At 37.2% G+C, this 22,299-nt stretch overlaps 1 protein-coding gene across 3 annotated transcripts in view; it reads right to left on the bottom strand.

Moving 5' to 3' along the window:
- LOC131065414 (UDP-sugar pyrophosphorylase 1) overlaps positions 1 to 22,299 on the bottom strand; it is a 153,112-nt gene that overhangs the window by 86,043 nt on the left and 44,770 nt on the right. For all 3 annotated transcript variants that reach the window (XM_059221272.1, XM_057999914.2, XM_057999916.2), the window contains one exon: positions 17,727 to 17,851. In XM_059221272.1, the coding sequence (XP_059077255.1) occupies positions 17,727 to 17,851 (125 nt within the window). The remainder of the gene's footprint in view (positions 1 to 17,726; positions 17,852 to 22,299) is intronic.

The raw sequence follows: 22,299 nt of genomic DNA, 5'->3' as shown, positions 1-22,299 counted from the left end.
GTCTAGGGCGCCTTGTGACATTGCCTTCGACAGACCTCGTTCTAGCCTAGAACAGATCTTGTTCTAGCCTAGAACGGACTTGGAGTCTTCTTGTATTCGTCTTCATGTATATGACTCCTATCCTTGCCTTGTATGAGCTTGTGATTTGACAATCCTATCCGCTGCCTTGTAAAGACTTGAAGTGCAATGTCCTCCTTGATGAGAGTTTGTCGTGCTAGAGTCATCATTCCCCTGTAAGAGTTGTTCAAATTAGTTTTGTGAAGTGATATTCTATTTGCAAATAAAACTTAACTATCTAGGCTAAGGCTCTCAACCTTAGAGTGCATCTCGAACCCTTAACATGAAATATGATCACCCTGCTGATAATAAATCTTTGTAAATGCTCAAAGATGATCAAAACGTATTAAAGAGCCCCCTTGAATAAAAGCTTAATGAATAGAGGCCAAATCAGACATAGCTAAGGCACAATTCAACCCCAAATTGATGAAATACACTTTATCTCAGACCTGTGATTTGTTTCAAAACTGTCCTCTCGGCCAGTCTTGCCTTTGAATGAATGGATCTTTTGATTGGTGGCAGAACCTTTATCAAGTTCGTGGCTGCATTCAATGTATTCATTGTGCTTATTTTATCAAAATCATCTTGGTATGACTTCATCTGATCAAAACCAGAACTGTTGCTAAGAAAGATGAATTCGATATAGCTTGTTTGCTTGACACAAACCGCTGATCTCCCAAAATTCACTGATTAACAAATGACAAGTTCGACTAATATATATAATCAAGTCACTGCTTCTGTGATACCAAATGTCGCTGATCAACATAAAAGGTAAATTCGCCGATCATCACCCAATTGGAGATCGTTGTCAAAACACATTCATCCTGAGACAAAGAAGATGAAAATCGCTGGCAAGGGGTATCTTTGGAAAATTCGCTGATGTAAAATAATGACAAGGTTGCCAAATGGTAAATCCAGTTCAATCTGATTGCCTTCGAATGGGATCGCTTGGAGAATTAAGGCAGTTTGCTGATTGAGATTGAATTCACCAATCTCTGTGACGGTATTCCAGTAACAAATTCGCTGTCTTTGTGAAAATGGACACACAAGCCTCTAGATCGCTGGATCACAACTTGGATACAGAGCCTATGCATAGTGTAATCATTCTCCACTTCAAAAATCGCTGATTGACAAGGACTGTAATTTGATGCTTTGCTTACTTGGAATCACTGTCTAAGTGAAATCATCTGTAATATCAATGTTGTATTGTTCAAATGAAATGATCGATACAACTTATAATCGCCAGAAAACATAATACCTCATCACAGATAGCTTTAGTGATTATAACTAAATGCTTAGCAATTGGAATTGGTTGCAGCCATTTAACATCATAGAGTCATCATTTTCACTTTTTAAATGAAAGCACCTTATTACATAATCGTAGTGTCCTTGTAATGCATCGTTTTCAAATCACATCTTTCATTAAATGTCTTAGAACAAGCTCATCATGCAAGGCACCACATATTGAATGCATTATACCCAACTCCCATGAAAGATTTCAAGTTTTGCAAATTAGAATCCTAGATGTAATTGCCTAGTGTCATTTTGTAAAGCCAATCACCCTACATTAAATGCATTACAATTAATTGTTCACAACCATGTCTTGAACCTTAAAATTTGAACTTCAATGATGCATAGCTGGCTATATCGAGTTTAATGATTCACGTTGATCTCTTGAAAATCATGGCAACCAGAATATTTTCACTTGCGCACCACCTCCATTTAACGTCTTTCAATCATCATTTTTGAATCAACCTTAGCCTTGGAATCCATATTGAATGCGTTTTGGAATTGTGTTATTGGGAGTTTTGCTTAGGGTGGTGCCAACATACTTTGCATCACATAAATAAGTCCACCAATTCGAATGTATAACTTGCATGAATCCAGCCTGTCACAATCTTCTTGTTCGACACATCCATTGAATAACTTCCATCGTTTGGAGTTCAAGGCGTGGTTCTCCCTCCTTCATCCCATTCGAACTTGACTTGCTAAGGAAGATTGCTCCATTTGTAGATCATCATAGTCAAAGATGAGGTGTCTTGGTCAAAGACAAGGTGTTCTAGCCTTGAACAGGATGTTCTAGTCTAGAACGAGTAGCTTCCTAGCTTAAAATGCCTTGTGTTCTAGCCTAGAATGAGTAGCTTCCTTGCTTAGAACACCTTAACAATGCAATTGTGTAAATGTTTTAAGTCAAAAGATAGGGTGGTTCTAACCTTGAACAAGTAGTGATCTAGCTTGGAATGATTGATGTTCTAGTCTAGAACGGGTACTGATCGAATCTAGGGCAGGGTGTTCTAGCCTAGAACGACCTGGCTCATTTTCATGCCTTAGCCAAATTTTGATTTTTTGATTTTGAAAGTGAATCACTCTTAGCTTACTTCATGTCTTAAAAGCATCAAAGAAAATAACCCAACCTGCGTTTTGATTGGTCAAAGAAATCGCACTGCTATGATGGCATTGTTAATGCCTTAAAATTCTTATCGCTGCCCTTTGTTTAATCAGTGGGACCAAAGGAAGGCCATGGTAGTGGAAAGGGAGTTGACCGAAATTGCAATGTCTTAAAATTCTTTAAATTTCCATGTTAAAAGTTTGGTAGGTCAGCAATGCTACGTTGGCAAAGGGAGGTGAAGGCACAAGCAATACCTACCAAAAACCTTTTTTAAATTCTCCATCTCAAGAGCTTGTGGGCCCAGTAGTGCCACGGTAGAAAGGGGTGAGTCAAAGGTGTTGAGGTAGAAGGGTGCGATGAAGAAGGGGAAGGAGAAGCCACGAGAGGTAAGGTAGGTGATAAGAAGGGTAGGATAATACCTATGGTGTGATTTATGAGGAATTAGGAAAGGTAAGGATGACGGGCATAAGGTGCAAAGTGGGTGACGAGATTGGGAGGTATAAGGAAATAACAAGAGGTCGGGTGTAGGGTGCAGAGGTTATAAGGGATAAGCTAAGGGGGGTTATGAAAGGGGATAGCAAGGAGGGTTATGGAGGGTGCTAAGGGAGGTAAAGGGTATAAGATATAAGATGAGGTTAGAGGATGTAGGGAGTGGTAGTTATGAAGTTAACGAGAGGGATGTGAGATATGGGATGTAGCGATGGGAAGTTAGAAAGTGGGAGGTATAAGATGAAGGAAGGTAACTGAGGGATAAAGGAAAGGAGATGAAGGGAATGAAGGTATAGGTGAAGGGTGGGGATGATAGGTGAAGGGTAAAGGTATATGGAGGAAAAATAGAGGTTGGAGGAAGAAGGTTAGGTGAAAGTTGAAGGGTAAAGGTATGAAGTAAGGATAAGGGGTGAAATAGAGGGAAGTGAGGGAAAGTAGAAATGTAGGATGATGGAGAATGGGAGAAGGTGAAGTGGAAGGGATGAATGATAGGAAATGGTAGGTGAGGGGTAGTAAAGATGAAAGGAAGATGGCAATGAGAGTGGTCGAGCTTGGGCACCCACTGTCAGTATTGGGAGAGGCAGGTCAAAAGCTTGGTTGGGCGAAGGAAGTGTTGTGCCCAACTTCATCCTAAAGAGAGAGACTTGTCTTGATTACATCTTAGCCACCTAGGATACTACACTTCTTCCAAATAAAAGGCTAATAGCTAAAAGACTCAAAAAACTAACCTAGAAGTAGAAAAAAAGTGGGGGTCCTGTTGACATGTTTTTATGACTACGCTGAATAAAGTTTACCAACGGTCACTCTATTCTCTCTTGATCAAAGTTATACCGTATGCTAAGATTTCATGCAACGGACGTGACTCAATTGGTGGATGTGATTGTTGGTAATCGAAGGGGCCTTACGTTTGGATCGCTCTTTCACTGCTTCACTGTGGCTGGAAATTCATCATCGGATATGGCAATTTTGTGATGCTGCTGCTTCAAACGAACTAAAATGAACTGAAAATAAAAGGGAAAGGGTTTGGAAGGATCTAAATGTACTCCCAAGGGCAATGATATCAACAGTTAATGCTTTGGTGAACAAATTCCAAATAAACCAAGCTCTGCTTCGCCAAGTTTAACTACAACTCTTCAGGAACTGGTGCAATCTTCTGAGGATGCTAAAGGATTTTCATATTGAGAAAGTACATTTGAATACCCAACACGGTGCAATCCAAACGACTATTCACAATCGAACATAGCACAAATTTGGGGGTTCAGGCTAACTTTACATAGCATCTTATAATCAACAAGATGCCAAAAGTATGAACCATGGAAATTCATCTAACACCATCACATTTTCCATTGAAAATCAAAGCACTTTACTATTTATACTCTAATTGAGAAAATAAAATTCTACTCTAAGTGAGGAAGGTGAAACCATGCAAGTTTTGAAAAAAAAACTTAAATGGACACCATCAGAGAACAATGTTTCACTATTATTTTCTCAAAAACTTATCGCAACAATTTCATACAAAACTCTCTCTTTTACAACTGAGGGGGGTCGGCCCTTTATATAGGCCTCAAGCCATGATTACATGCAAACCCTAATTAGGGTTTCACCCTAGAGGATTCCCCACTCAAGATGCAACAAGGTGGGAATCAACAATTAATAAACCATCATGACCTTATACAATTAATTTTACGTGCCCAAAATGGCATCCATTGTGCATTAAATGCACTACTTTCAAATTCGCCCAATGTGTAATAAATGCTCCATCATCTCCCGAATACGATAGTTACATGCGAAAGATGCTCTACCACTACATTAAGTACGACAGCTGCCATGCAATGAATTAGCCGTCACCATGGTCAAATATTCCAGCAATGAATGCGCCACTATACCTTCACGCGACAGCTGCATGCAAAAAGATACTCCATTGACTCAACATGCGCTAACCTAACTGCCACTTGGCAAGAAACCCTTAGAGAGAGAAAACTTCAGGAAAGAGAATCTTTGACTCTGAAAAACATTTTCTTGAAGTTTTTCGAACTTTCCTTGCTCTAGGAGAGGTTTTCAACGTTTTTTCCACCATCTCCTATTTTTTAGGAACTTTCCTAAAATTTAGGACCAAGGTCCAAGAGAGAGAATTCTCTCACGATTCCAAATCTGAAAAAAATGTTGGATTCTGATAAGATTTGGTGTCTAAAAATGGAAATTTAAAAAAAAAAATCCCGAGGGGATTTTTGCTTTTCATTCCTCCTTGACCCTAGGATTTTCATGCCTTAGAGAAATTTTCAGTTTTCCAACTTAGGCGTGGAATTCACTCTTCATAGTGGAATTCATCATTTCATCCTTGCCTTAGCCATTTCAATACCTTTCCTTGACCAGGGCGTTGATTCTTCCCTGCAATGGAATTTCAAACTTTCTCCATTTTTCATGCCCTGTGTGTTTTGGCGCCCTCCTTCACTGCTAGGCGCTATTCTTCATTGAGGGAGGAATTCATGATTTTTAACATTTTCCTTCATCCCCTCCATTTGGCGCCCTACTATTCCCTAGGGCAGAATTTTGGCTTGAGGAAGGAATTTATGATTTTTTTGCTTCTCCATGGCTACTCTTCCCTAGTGCCCTTCTACCTTGCCTAAGCGCAGTTTCACCTTGGTCATGGAATTCATGATTTTTCCATCTCTCCTTGGATAGTTCATTTTAGCACCCTAACCCCCTCTCACAAGGCAGATACCAAAGAGAGAGTGCCACATATTGTTAGAAAATTTTCATCCTTCTTTCTTCTCTTATATCCGTTTTAAACTTAAAATTTTTGAGTATATCCTTATTGTCCTTTATACAACCTAACTAGGGTCTTGGCAACTAAATAAATGTTAGAAAGAAAAATGGGGAACACAAACTAGAGGTTTGAACCCACGTACTTTCATTGTGTTGTATTTATACCCCAGAGTCAATTTTACAAATGGAGCATAGAGTTAATCCAGATAGAGTACTAACTAGTTGATTGAACATAAAAGCATATAACATAACACATCACATATAGAATTTTGGTATATTCTTATTATCAATATCAATCAAGTATATTCATTTCATCCTTATATCTCCTATTACATCATATATACTTATCCCTTTTATCTCCTAGATATGTCCATTCATATTCCTCTCTATATATTCATATATATTTCCCTATATATCTTGTAACAAGCTTAAGACTTATACAATTAGAAAACGAAATAAAATACTTTTCAAGTAAACAAGATATGCATTTTTTTTTGAAAGAAGTACTAACGGCTTCATCTGAAATTGAAACTAACTAACTATCTAATTGTTCTATAGGATAACTGTAACTATCTATCTTTCATCTGAATGGTAAATGCAAGAAAGTAATCTTTCAAAATAAGAATAAAGATACATATTAACAAGAGACATTCATCTATACTTAAAGAAAGAGGAAGGATAAGAGATTATTGAACAATTATGCTGCTCTCTAGATTAACTCTTAAAAGTCTCGACATTGTTGTGGAGGGGGAGAGCATCATCAAGGGCTGTACCTCCAACCACAGACCTAGTGGTCCCCCACACACCTTCCTTCTGGAAGTGGCTCTACCCTTCACGAGGGTGTAGACCAAGGTCTAGGACTAGTTGCTATTTGGGCTTGGTGTTTAGAACCTACATAACTCTAGTCAGTCACACACTATAGGTACCTCCTTACTAGCATGACCATCTATTGTGATGTTTTCACACATCACCCCATTGCAAATGGGGATCCCCTACTTTTAGGCCCTCTCGGTCTTTTGGCTTTGTCTTGGGTCTTTTCGCAACAGTCTCTGCAGTCCCTCTACTTTGCAAGTGTTTGGGGGTCATTTTGATCAAGTTTGCTTTTCGTTTGAGCGAATTTGGTTAATTATAGGACTCGTTTTGTTAATTTTAGGGTTTCTGCCTTCAGTCCTAGATTTTAGGGATTTCTTTTTAGGGTTCTGGAAAAACTAAACGTAGAATTGGAGTCAGGACCCTTCAAAGAACCTCCCGGTTAAATTTGAGCGAATTTTGAGCACTTACTATTTTTAGTGAGTCTATTTTTAGTTTCTCTGCCTCCCGGATTGGTCTAATTTTGCCAAAAATCAAACTTACTATTTTAGTAAGTTTCTATTTTTAGTAAGTGCTTTAACCTATTTTGTCCAAACCCTAACATTTTGAAACACTTACTATCTGGGAAAATCTTTTTTTGGCAGGTTCTTCACAGGAAAACACTGAAAACTGAACATCCTTGAAGACACTGAAGACTAAACGTTCTCGAAGATCATTTCTAAATCCGGAGAATTTGAAAAGTAGGCAGAATGATCAAAATTTGTCCATGTATGGGAACCAGTCCAAGAATGGATAGCTCGAAAAATCATCTAAGTCTGGAAATTCACATCAATCCACAAATGTCATCCTGATTTGGAAATGGCCTGAAATTTGTCTGTCTGAAAATTTAAAAGATCTTCTAAAACCTAGAATTTGCATTATAATTCCTAGAGATCTGAAACCACTCTCAAACATCCTGTCAATATATACATGAAATATAACTTAAACTTAAATGTTATATTTCATGTATACATTCTGATGAAGAGGAAAAATCATGAAAATCCTTCCCCAAGTCAATTCACCGCCCAAGTTTGGGCAAGGGCACCAAACAAAGGAATCCATGGAGAGTGTGGAGAATGTGAAAATCCTTGCCTAAGTGGTTTTAGCGCCCATGCTTCACCAAGGGCGCCAAAGTGAAGTTGACATGGAAAGCATGGAAAGTTGTGAATGCCACCACTTAGTGGAAATCCCGCCCAAGAAAGTCAAAGGGCGCCAAAACATCGTCAACAAGGAGAGTGGGAAAAAGTGTGAATTCCAAGGAGATGGAGAATGGAAAAAGGGAGGAATTCCAAAAAAGATCCTTGAAAAGATGTGACTGATAAAAAAATACCAATTAACTACCATGGGAAAAGATAAAGGAGTAATGTTATCCCAAATCAAACACACCCATGGCCAAAGGAGATAAGAAGAATTCAAGAGAGATTAGAACAAATTGAATCAACAAAAAAAGCAAACATGGCAAGCCCAAATGGAGAAGGAAGGAAAGAAAGACAAAATGTTGAGAGAGAGGAAAGACACCATAGAAGAATGGATAATGCGGAGAAGATAAGGATTGGGCACGCCAATGAGGTGAAGAAAACACACACACACTTGTATTGAGAGGGGACTGAATCAATATAAGATCAACTTTCTCAACGTTTAACTTTAGTAATCTTAAAGAAATGAACAAAGCGTTCAACATTTAACTTTAGTAATCTTAAAGAAATGAACAAAGCATTCACACAATTAAGATCTAATAAGAAAAAAAAAGATGCACAAACAGTTTTACGTGGAAACCCTTGGGGGAAAAAACCATGGGAAAATATTGTTTTTTATATATAACTTCTTCAGCTTTGTAGGCACCAACCCACAGGAGACACCATTCCCCTCCATTGAGCAACAACTCAGCTCACAAAAACATCTGCCCTTATTTTCTGCTCTTAATTGGAAAGATGTTCAATGATTAGATTATAAATGAATCCCACGATAACTCTTATTTATACACCATAGGTGACTCTTCAAGTGATGGTTGCACCCTTCCAATGCTGGTCGGCCAGCTATAAAAAGAATTATTTGTTTTTGTTTTTATTTCACATTGCACCAATACAGGTCGGCCAGCAACAAAGCATACCTTTTATTTAATTTTATTTGCCCCTCAATTTGGGCGCTAAGAAATATGTTAGGGAGAGGCAGCAGACTAGCTCCCACAATCTAAGTACACCATCCCTTGCTGGATGGACGGGAAATCCTAACACTTGTGGGCTAAGGGATCGAATTGTCTTTGTTGGACATTCCATGCTCTTGGGCTTAGTTGTGATGAACAGTATATGGGCGTTCTCTTATGCTTTTCCTTCCAATCCCTACTATGGTTGGTTGTTGGAAGTGAAACTAAAGAACAGAAGCAATTATGTAAGGGTTAGAAAGGAGACACGTTAGGGAGGGGCCGCAGACCAAGAAAAGGATATAAATCCCTCCTTGGATGATATAAAAGCAAGAAAAAGAGGAATAGAGAAAAAAAAGTCAGATCTGCATATGAGGAATTAAGAGGCAGAATTAAAAGAAAAGATATGCTAAATACATATCAGACATCAACATAGAATCAAGTAATCAGTCTTTCGAGAAGAACATTGATACAAACTCAAACACCTGCAGCAATTAATAAGAGAACAAAAGAATCCAAATCAGGCAAGGATCATTGTAAGCAGCAACAACAAACCAAGATCGGACTATCATAGATCAGATCCAGAATTCTCATACCAACAATATATATATATATATATATATATATATTGATATATATTGATATATATATGATTGGATATAAAATGCATATGTTAATAAATTTGTTGTATCCCCCATCATATAGGAAAGGAAGGAGGTGTAAGATAGAGGGGTAAGTATGAGATCACCATCTAAGTAGGCCACCCCAAGTGGATGTCCATTGTGGCTGCCATTGGGGCCAAGAGGGCAAAGATCCACTCTTGGGCTTAGATACAACGATTAAGAGCCCCCCTATTACGGTCTCCTCTCTGTCTCTACAATGATTGATTATTGACCTTAGGGGATGAGGCATGGATAGGGAAAGCAGGTACAAGCACCCCATTAGGTAGACCACCAAAAGTGGATGCCCATGTTGCTCACCACTGAGGCCAAGAGGGCAAGTGTCCGCTCTTGGGCTTAGTGCGGGTATGGCTTTGAGCGGACCTATCATGCTTCTTCCTCCAAACCCTAATGTGTTTGAATAGTAGGGAGTCATATAGATATTGTCTATATATTGATTTGAGATTATTACATGTTATTATCTAACCTTAATAATTGAAGAAGTATCTATATATGTATATATGTTTCATTGGTTATGGTTGCAAGATCTAAATCGAGGCTCATATTGTTTAAAGAGATATTTTACTTGGTAAAGACATAACCCTAACCCTAACTCATCTCTTTCTTTATTGCAAGTGTGATTCTAGGGCAAAATCTAGGGTAAACAATGTAATTGATGTTGTGCATCGAGGATTTGATTATGATTCTTGGATCCATATATTGTCTTGAGACAATCCAAAGCATCTTTGGCAATTGTGTATATTTGGATGTGAGGTTGAACCTCATTGAAAACACCACACAAATTAATCATTTTTTCCATCTAATCGACCTTATCATACCATCTCTACTCATCTCCAACTTGTGCTCATCTAGTGATGTATCTAAAAACACTTGATATTCACTTTTGTATTCTCATACACCACTATACCAACATAGGAAATCTTGCGAACATAGGACCTAATCTGCAAGATGACCTCCAGGATTTTAGAAGCCAATTGTTCTTATGATTTCAATTAGGGGATGCATACTTGTAGCCATTATAGCTAACTTCGTGCACCCATAGATTCTAAATGGTACATCGGATTTTGACGATTTTTTTTTTGTTGTCTCCACATGCGACTTAACTACTTATAGCTATTGTTTTGGCTTCTGGTTAGTAATTGCACGCTACAGGATCTGTTATGCACAAAAGGGTTAAAAAGTACACTTTTCAAAGTGTCGCCCGATACCTGCTTAAAGATGCCCCAATAACTATACACTTAAAATCACCAATACTTATGCACAAATGCCCCAGCAGTCATGTGCTATGGGTACCAATAAAGGTGCACAAATGGGCCAATTATGGTCCAAGAAAACTCAAAATGAGCAGCTATTGGTACGTGTGTAATTTATTAATGAGCTTTTAGTTTTTTGTTTTTGGTTTTTTTAATGTTAGTAATTGGGGGGTTGGGTGTGCAGTGTACAGTTATTGGAACATGAATGGTAACAGGTGCTCTTACCCTATCTCATTAATTTACTTTTAGGAAAGGGGAAGAAATTACTTGAAATGAAAACTATCATTCAAAGTTTGCACAAAGCTTATTTTATTCAAAACTAACAGGGGCACAATCATGCACAATTTTGATAACAAAACCATAAAATCTCATGAATATAAGTTGAGGCAATTAAAAGTGAGGTGATTGAATAGTTGACAATAGCATTACAATAGAATACACAAAAAAGCACAACAAAGAGAGATAATTATATATTTATCAATTCCCTTTTACATCAAATGTTAAAGGCCAAGTAGCACAATCAGAAAGAGCTCAATTAACTAAATTTGATTCAAAGAACAATCCCTTGCCTTGAATGCTGAAGTAAAAAATGTTTTCTTCTATTAAGACCACCCAATCTCATCATCAAGAGAAAAGCATTGCCTTTTATAGAGAAAGACAATCTCATCAAGATCTAATTGCTTAAATCAATCTCTTCATCAACAATGGAGATTTGGCAAACTTCAATCATGGTGGACGACTATAGCAATACAACATGCAAGGCATGGAGCACTCCCATAAAACCCATTCTTGAGTAATTGGAGCTATGTGAAAATCCTCAAGTAGTTGAAACCTTCCATTATATTGATGCTACAATGGGTTCCATACTCATTCTAGCAGGGTCTACACATCATATTGATGCCACAATGGGTTCCATACTCTTTATAGTGATGTTTGCACAAGAATTTGTGTTTCAGGGTATGGAACAACCTTTGCAAGCAACGAAACACTTTTAGGTAGCTGAAATTCCCCATCACATTGATGGTGGAATGGATTGGATTCAATAACAAAATGCATTTGGTATCTCCCCCAATTGATTTCCACAATCACTGCAGCAATTGTGCCTCAGAATTATAGATATCACCTTGCTAAAAGTCTTGCCAAATATTGCATCTCTTTTCAACAAATGGTGCAACAACGCTAAGTTGTCGAATTGTCCACATCCCTAAGAAGCGCCAACATGCCACATGTTCCTTTAATAAAATATATTGAAAATCTTTCCTTTTGGTGGTGGCCCTGGCATTATCAACATGTTATATTTTGGCCAATGACACAACAAGAAAACACTGTAAAACTATTCCTTGTTTTGAAGAGCACGGTGTTGCCATGTGGCATTCAAAAGCACAACCATTTATCTCCATGATAGTGCAATGACATAATGTTGGCAAACTAACAATGTTTATATGTTGTGCACATTGCTAATATGCAAAATGATAAAGAGTGTTGTTTAATGCTAGATCCTATTTAATTATGCTAAAAGAGAGGAACCCACCTTTGACAACTTAGTTCCTTTTATCCAAGAGCACAACATCATGGCTCAACAAAACTAACAAGTTTAAAAATATTGTGCAAGTCATCGATCCGAAAGAGCATTGACGATGCCATTGAAAATTGTCCCTCCAAAGAAAGAATTTAACTCATTCAAACTTGAAAGGCTACCACAGCCCTAAACATTTGAAGGAGCAAGAGAAAGACCAAAAATATGGGAACAAAAGAACGTCAAAACAAAAGAGAGACTCAATTCAAAAGAAAAGTGAGACCAAAAGGAGACAATCATGGCCTAACAAAAGAGAGACTCAATTCAAAAGAAAAGTGAGACCAAAAGGAGACAATCATGGCCTAAAAGGGCAAATGGAGGCGGAGCTCTCCACAACCCAAAGATCTTCAAACTCAAGTTGAGTTTGGACTTTAGTTTTATAAGCTACATATTGTCACCTCTTAATGATTAAAAGTCAAGAAGTATTATTTTTCAAGCATTGGAAGTCATTTTGTAGCATATGAGGAGTCCTTATCTCTCCCAAAATCACCCTTATTTCCCCCCAATGATTTATAGGGATGATGCCACAAATGTCATTGATGTAACTATGTTAGGCATTAGATACAATAATTTAGCATGATAGCATTACCTATATGTTAGATCTATGTTACCAAATCCATGGGCGAAGCCGCCAAATTTTTGTCTATTTCAAACCAAATACAAGATCCGATTCAATACGGCAAGGTTCCATATGTGTGATTAGACACTTGTATTGATTGAGTGTGATCAAGTTTCATGTTCAGCCGAATGTGGCAGATTGTATAAAGGTTTGAAGAAAAAGCCATGGATGAATAGGACTAACTCTGCCTTGTGTATAGTGTTGATGGTGTTTTTACGCACTATGCAACACAAAATAAAATACTAAGTATTCTATCCTCTCTAGAACAAAATCCTCCCAAGTGCTAAACTACATGATCAAATGGGATGACTCCAAGGTTCCAAATGGCAGGGCTTGACATGCTCTTGGAGAGAATTAGTTGTTTGATGTGATATTGCTGGAATCACAAGGGGGACTTCTGTTGAATCTTGAATGCTTGAATGTCACTGGAATGTGGAAAACTAAATTGACTTGAAAAAAAAGAAAAATGGGAAAAGTGTTTGGGAAGCTACTCTAATCCTAGGAATGTAAGAGCAATGGACAATCCTTGATGAAATTCAACTAAGCTTTATTTTGACATGCAACGAACATCTCCACAAGGTTAGTGCAATCTTCTAGGGATAGCTTTATGATTTTCAAATCACCACTACAAGCATAGATACCTTCAACGTGAAGCATATCAATGATGGAATAGCAATTGTTAAGCTTGGCTAAGATGGATCCAGTTGACTACACAAGGCACTTTACTATCAAAAACGAGTTAGTAGTATGGATGTACGAATTTCACCATTGATCATGCACAAAGTTCTTCCATTCATCTAAACAACATGAAAATTAAATGAGAAGTAGAGACCATGCAAATTGTTGAATCAACATATAAATTTTACCATATCTTCAATGAAGTTTACATGCTTCTTACAACAAAGTCTTGGCAACAATCTTTGCCTTCTCCTCCTACTCTATTCTAACTATTTAACATCATCAACTATTGTCTGCTACTTTCTACTATTCCCTATTATTGAACTATTAACTATTAACCTTTACAAATGAAGAAATAGAGCCATATATAGTGCTCTCATTACAATGAGGGGCTCGGGTTGATTCACAATCAATGGCCAAGATTGAAAGATGAAAACCCTAATTAGGGTTTGTTACACCCATTACAAAGCATTTAATGTTTGACCAATGACGAAATTACATTAAGTGGGACACATGTCCTTCCTTGAATAATTGACCAATAGATGGCGATGGTAGGTGCATCGGACTTTGTGCCCACAAGTGGTAGTTATCTTCTTTAATGGATGAGCTAGGGACATTGAACTTGGACGCCACCTTAGCTAGCTGCTTCATGTAAATCATCACAAGGAAGAGTTTATGATTAGGCATATCTCTTGATACTCAACATTTCCAAGCTCACTTATGAATGAGACGAAGATAGGAGATGTTCCTAATTGCCTCATCTAACTTTGATTAACTCTTCTAAACTATCTCCTATCTTGATCACCTCCACCCTGAAGCTTCCATCTTGCTATACTGGCAATGGGGTGATGTGTGAAAACATCACAACAGATAGTAGGGCTCGTCCACTATTACAAATATTTAAATTATGATTATATTATTATACAATACTTTTAATATAATAATATAAAAACATATTTTAGTATTTGTAATCTTATTTTATATTATAAATACTTATAATTAGTAAAATATATATTTATGATTTTTACTCTTTTTGTACACTAGAACCAAAAACAAGCCCAACCCAAAAAAAAAAATTTGTCAAAGCCATCAACTTGAACCAAGATCCATACTAGAACTGATTAATTAGAATTAGATGCGGTAATTCAGCATGACAGCATTACCCACAAATGTGGATCATGGGCACTATTTATACCACCATGATTTTGTTACAAAATGTAAAAATAAATAGCTTGTATTTTATTTCAGAATTTTTGTTTTATTTTGCTCCAAAATAAGCGCATTAAATCAGATTGATATAGCTTTTTATTTTATTTTAAAAACTATATTATTTAAACACCCTTTTTTTTTTTGAACTTATGGAATATGAAAAGAATTTTTAAAATAATTGTTTTTTTTTTATTTTTTAAATTAAAGCTTCCCATAATTTTTATATTCTAGAAACATTAGAAAATGGGAAAAATAAAATGCACCTTGACTTTAGGGTGTGATGTTTAATTTCTCTCCTGCATTAGTGTGAAGAGAGAGATATCATGGCAGAAATATGCAACCACAGCATAGCAATGTTGTACTTGTTTTTCACAATTGCTAGTGATGATTTGTTTGGTTATGCAGTCCAGATCTGCAATGTGTTTATGACAGCAAATGGAATCACATTAGAAACCATGTTGAAGTTTGTCTTCTATCTTCAGCACCTAATGTTCTGCTCTTTCCATGGCAGTCCCTTCTTAATGCTTACACTTGGCAGGATTCAATGACAGCGACCAAGTCTTCTTTACACAGATTCAGCAACAATTCCCTTGGCAGGAATCTCCACACTTGTCTGCAGATGTTACAGACTTCCCATGCTTTGCTACTTCGTTGCTTCCTATTCACCCACAATAGAAACATGACCATGCTGGCTTCTTCCACACACATTCATCTCATTTGTCTCACACAACGCACATCATGGATTTCTTCTCACAGCACAAGATCTATTTGTTGCTCTGATACCATAGTAAAATGGAGAAACAATGAGCAATTTTATTATTGAAGGGAGTACGCATTATATAAAATGAGAAAAGTCAGTTAGAATAGGAAACCGACCAACCAACTTATGTTAAAAATAATGACGTGTTATTATCATTAAGGACGCACAATGATGGAATAAATTAAAGTGTGTCACAACTTGAGCAATAGGCTATGTAAAATATTCCAAATCCTTCATACAAGAAGCCATTTGCTTTCATAATAAAATCAATTCACTAGATCACGTTCTACAGTGATTAAAGATAATATGGAAGTAAAAGTCCAGTACATATCTAATAAAGAATTTAAGACCTTTATCTATAATGTGTAAATCTAAATTTAAAAAGAATATAACAACTGTTCCATGGGGTTGCATCCTCCTCAAAAAACCCCGCATCCCCTGTACGGGGACAATTTTGAGACTTGGGGACTTGGGGGAAATGTGCCCCACACCACCACCACCTGTGCCACCTCTGTCAGGGATGCCACTGTGTCACTTGCTATATGGCACATGCCATTACATACTGATTGCATCCTTTAACTTTGTGAAAACTAGTTTGCCTTTCACGAAGCATTTACAGAGATTTTATATTGCAGATTTTGCCATGAAGATTTCTATTCACCTCAATTTGTATATCAGTGCCACCCCCCACCCCAATGCCGCTCAGCCGACACCCTCCACCATCCTCAAATTGAGGCCCTTGGTCCACTATCCCCATGTCCCCACATCCCACCATCAGGAAACTCCATGGAACTATGAATATAACTTTATACAATGTCATCCAAACACATGAAATTATGTTTGCATTTGAGGATCTAAAATATTAGGTATATTTATAAATTTTTAAATACTTAAAATATGGATCCATCCTAAAACTTTAAACTCTAATATTGATTGAATGTCAGCACTACAATAGCTTCACATGTTTCCTCGTACCCGAAAATGATGAGTGCCAATTGCCCACATGTTTTTGATCCTTCTACATCCTTAGCTCTCCTAAACAATATAAATGTGAACCTCATTTCCCTTCTCAATGGAATCTAACATCTTCATTTTAATTAGATTGTCTGGATTCTGTAGAAATCAAACCTAATAGAAACAAACTTAATGCATAGTCATCAGGACACACAGGATATAAATACAGCCTACAAGGATTGGAACAATGTCATCATTTGGAAATAGAAAACAAGTATAATAACAAAGAAGCAGCTATAGTACATTTAAATATAGTCACCAGAAGATGTGGATAGCAGAATGGAGTCGCTGTACCTTCTTGAGTTTTCTGGTGACTGATTTTATCATTATGTCCTCTACATCTAAGAAATAAGGATAGTTATGGTTGAAAAATCCAAGGATGTGTGGCTTTCTTTGCTATTGCTTAATATCTCACTTTGCCAATTCCCAAGTACCCTAGTGTAAGAACAAAGGTTATCATTATCAAAGTTTTTATTATTGCCACAGCAATATATGTGTGAGTCTGTAATGACTATGCGATATTGAATTATTACTCTTCTTATCTTTGATAAAGACATGGCTAGTGAATCCCCCTCTACTATTGCTGTGCATCTGAAACCAACTATATGGTATACTAATATTAATAATCACGGATAGACACATTCTAAAATATTTAAAAGTCCTGCTAGTGGCCGCCTCCAAGAATTGTATCAATAAGTGAATAGCTAAAGATGATGATACTTGATGCCAATACATCAAAAGTATTTTCATATTAACAAATGTTTAATGGTTATGATAACAAGACTCATCCATCCTTCTTTCTTTGGTAGAATGTATATCTGACTGCCCCAAAATTAATTTGGAAAACAAGAAGCAACCATCATAATGTATCAACATTTGCCATACAACATTTAATACAACCATAATTTTTCATATCAATAACCTAGTCTCAAAAACATTTATCAAACAACAATTTAAAGCAACTCGTACTAAATCTATAGATCTGTCAATAATTGCAAATGTGGTCTGCATCACTAATATTATATTGATCAGTTAGATGCCAGAAAAGTTAAAAACCCTAGCTCTCACTACTTCCTAAGGACCATACATTCACAGAATGCTAAAGATAAAAAACAATACTTTTGCTATATAAAAGAGAATGCCAGATAAAAAATAATGTAATTTGTACATGAAAAGGCTGCATATTTATTATTATTCTGGATGACAAACGACAATCCATAGCATGAATGCAGACCTTCAAGTCTTACCTGATTGATATTTCCAGGGAATGGTGAATATCCTGTTTCATTATTAGCATCGCCATGTACATGTCCAGTGGCTCGGAGCAAAGGATCTAGTTGATTGTACTCCACATTTATCACCATTCTTCTACCTGATATACATTATTAAGATCAGAAAATCAATTTCACACAATAATGGAGCTAAGGCCTACAGATAAATTGTCATTAGCTCGCTTTGGAGCAACCATGAATATGAGATTATGGATAGAAAAAAATATATGCATCATACGAAGTACATCAATTGCAGATCGTTTCTCAAATCTAAACCATCAAAACTTTTGTTCCACAAGAATGTTTTTGACAAAAATATGTAATGTCTGCAATAGACAAATGACCGGATGATCAAAAGGACAAAGTGGTTAAAATATATGGATTCTGACAAGGAAAAAATAACTGAACTAAAAACATTTAAAAAGGGTGTTGACCAATAAACTAAGACATAAGACATGAAACATTATGAATATGTAAGAAAGACAACTCTATCCACTAAGCAAATCAAATCTTACACAGACCATTGGAAGCCATAAAATTTGGGGACAATCCTCCATATTTCTATTGCTTGAATGAGGACTGCTTATAAGAATGGAGCATGAGGAAAACCCAATTATCCAATGGAAAGTGACACTTACTCTTCTACTGTGTAATTTTCATCTAATTTTGTGGCATCTATAAACGTAAATGCTAGTTCATGGCCCAAACTATCCATTTGGCATCAACCCCCAGCCACCTTATTGGGGAGAACCTGCAAAATCTTAGTATCCAAAGACTGAGGGAAGTGAAAAGCCTATGGAAATGGAAGAAAGCAATGTACGAAGAAAATTGGGACTGTAGGAGAACAAGCATAATTCTATGAAAGCAGCTGAGACACCCATCCCCTAGATGGTGAGAGTTCTGTAATCAAGGTTGGGTTGTACAACCAAGAGACCAATAGTTGAAAGAACAATCTGCTTACATGGCCTAGCCTAGCTTGGGGTAAAACACATGGAATCTTGAATCAACAGCTCAAGGCTACCCCTGAATAATAGCAAAGAGGAAGAAGATGAAACAATAAGCAGCAGGATGAGAGGGATCTCTACAAGAAGTGTGGATCTCTAATGGTCAAGGCCAAAGAGGATTACTACTGCTTCTAAACCTAAATTGCTTGGATGAAAATGACTAATGCAAAATGGTTCAGTTCACTACAAATTGAGGCAAATGAATTGGATTGGTCAGGATTGTAGCCAAATCTAGGAAAAATCTTTGAGTTGTACCATAGCATGAGCATGCCTTGATACACATACAAACTACATAGGCCACCACCATATGCCATGTGTTTATGAATGGCTTACATGATAGACTCTTGAAATATGGAACCTCAAGCTCAAGTGGCCACATAGACCCTTGGGTTCATCATAAAGCAAGGATTAGTGGGCTTGGTCCTTCATCACTCCACATCCTTCTTCCTTCATCACTCTACATTCTTCTTCCATCTGTTGTTGATGAGATGAGATGAGATGAGTGAGTTGATCCTCAACTTAACCCTCTCTCCTTTTTCTTGGCCCCACACATAGGAATTGGCATCCCACTCACTACTCACCATAGGACAAGCACTCAAACAATGGTAGAGTAGATTGTAGCATAGACTACACAAGCCATCACTAGTATGGTTACTACTAGTTTGGTATCCAATAGTAAATAAACTTCTATTGGACTTTCAAATATATCATGTAAAGTCTATCACAATATTTTGTCCCAGACTTGCAATAGTTCTGATTTTAGCTTGCAGACATTTCATCAAACGCTTTGCATACTACTTATCATAGAATATTTCTGAAAGCAATGGTTTAGAACAGGTACCACTATAAATTTAAACCATGAATCCATCACAAAATCATCACAACATTCAATGATAAAATAGAGTCATTTTGTCAAACAGTTGACAGGAAACTATACTTATGTGTATTTCAACAAGTATTTTCACAATATACAGAATCAGCATTCACAACATTATAAAAGGAATAATATTCCCTTCTATTATAGCTCAGAAATTATTTCAGCATGGGCATACTTTCAAATCAATGTACAAGAACATCAATTTATACTCAGATCTGATAAGGAATCATATATTATCATTTATAATGCTCAAATCAGAAATAAAATGACTTCTAACCTCAATCTGCTGGTAAAAATTTGTTGTAGGTTATTTTCATTCAATAATGATGATTATAAGAGCTGTAGTTGCAAACCCTTATGACCCAAGCATGTATGACATTAATTGCAGCTGTAGCTTCTGGAATATGCCTATATCAGTGACAATAGTCTTAAACGTGCCCAAAACTGCCCCAGCATGGTGTCATCTTTGGAACCCTAGAAATATAAGCTGAAATCAATGACAATCCAGCAACTTATACTCTAAAATTCTAAATAACAATGACTGAAATGATAAACTCTTTGCTTCCGTACAACTCTTATTTCATCACTGCAACCCATGCAAGGCATAGAAGAAGTTGTAGCAAGTACGGAATAAATGTAGCAAGTATAAAAATCATTGTAGCAAGTACAGAATCACTGTAACAAGTACAAAAATTGCTATAACAGGTACTCCAGGTTGTGTTTTTTCCTTCAAATTCCTATAATTTGCTTTGCTACTATCTTCAAGAAATTCTTTAAACTTTCATTTCAAACTGAAAATAATATTGTAACACGAGTCTTCACATAAACTGAATACATTAGTCACATCTGTGAATCAAGAATGCATCCACCTCTGTATTGGCTAGGGAAGATCTTTCACTCCCAAAACCAATCTTCACCTTGTTTCCATCCTAGGGCTGTGAGATGTCCCCCACAATTTTTACACACAATAATTTCACCGATTAGCATTAGCATGATGAAATACTGAGAGCAATACATATTGGCGGTTAGACCAGCCACCTCCACTTTCCAGCGGGATAAAGAAATACTGGAAATTAGAAACTACTTGGCGGTATAACCAGCCAATTACAAATACAAGAAGACTGAAGTTAAACAAGACAATCAATCAACCACTTATTCAACGGGAGGGCTGGAAAACTATCCACTCAACCACTTATTCAGCGGGAGGATAGGAGTACAAAATGAAATAGAAATAGGCAACAAAGCCAGCATCTTCCAATTAATCATGACGGATCAGCCTCTCCATCCTCTTCAATGACACAATACGGGGGCCTCCATTAGACATCCCTCTCAACACTACTTTCTTCCCTTCGGCCATGAACTTCAATTACATAGGTTGCAGGTTAAGAGTGATCTCTCCAAGAGATCTTAGCCATTCTATGCCAAGTACTGCATCATCAATGCCTACAATGTTTACAACATAGAATTCATCCTTGACTTCATAATTTCCCAACCTCAAAGACATATTGGAGACCATCCGGTTGCAAGAGGTAGTAGAACCGTCTACCACCATTACTTTGACTCCATCAACTACTTCGGTTATAAGGCCTCTCTTTGCAACAATTCTTTCATCAATGAAATTATGAGTTGCTCCCGTGTCAATAAAGGCAATGACTCGGTGCTCTCCAAACACTCCCCTAACTCTTAATGATTCATTTTTATGGAGACTCGAAAGTTGAGCAACTACACCCCCACCTTTTTGGTCATCTTCTACCTCTTATGGAACCTCTTTGTACTCAATTTCCCCCATATCAGTCTACTATTCAAAAATTTCAGATTCTGATCCATCAACAAAATAGGCTTCCATGCAATGCGCATTGCCTTTTCCATAACACTTATGACCTGGGGCCCATGGTTCCTTGCAAGAGTAACACAGATTCTTCCTTCAGAGCTCTTTCTCGTCATCCATCCTAAAGGAAACTTCTTGGTCTGATTTGGAAACTTCTTCTTGTCCTTTCGATAAGGGAAAGGCTTGGACTGAAATTTTGACTTGGGGGCAGCCAACTCCATGCTTCTTGATTTTTTAATGGCTTCATTCAGAGTTGGTGGATCAAAAGCCTTCACCCAACCTTTCAAAGGTTCCTCCAATCCCCCCGTAAAAAGGACAACAAGCCTCTTCTCTATGATGTTTGGCACCATCACAGTGAGTCTTTGGAAATCAGCTATGTAGGTGTCCAATGAAACTTGTTGTTTCAGCTGTATGTTGGTGAACTCATTGTAGGTGACAATAAGACCATGGCCAAGAGTGACCAAACCATGATACCACCACTCATGAGTAGCCCCGTCCAAATGCAAAGTAGCAAACTTGATAGCATCTTCTTCCGGCATTGGCCTCAAGGACAAATAGTTGTCTAACTTCTGAACCCACGATCTAGCAGAACACTTATCACTCCTGTCAAAGTGGGCTAGAGTAACCTTTCCAAGGGCTTGCTGATAATCTCGTTGAGCATAAGGGTGGTTATCATATCTTCCACCTCTTTTCTTCTTTTGGTTCATGAAATGATCCAAGGTGAGGATATCCCAAATCTCAATAGGACGAGAAGCATACTCCATGTAACTATTCCTCACTTCATCGGCCATGAGTATCTCGATTTCAGCTTGTGGTGCTTCCTTGGGTAGGAAGATGGGT

The sequence above is a fragment of the Cryptomeria japonica genome, chromosome 5, assembly GCF_030272615.1.
Source record: "Cryptomeria japonica chromosome 5, Sugi_1.0, whole genome shotgun sequence".
NCBI lineage: Eukaryota > Viridiplantae > Streptophyta > Pinopsida > Cupressales > Cupressaceae > Cryptomeria > Cryptomeria japonica.
This window is presented reverse-complemented; position numbering and strand designations above follow the sequence as displayed.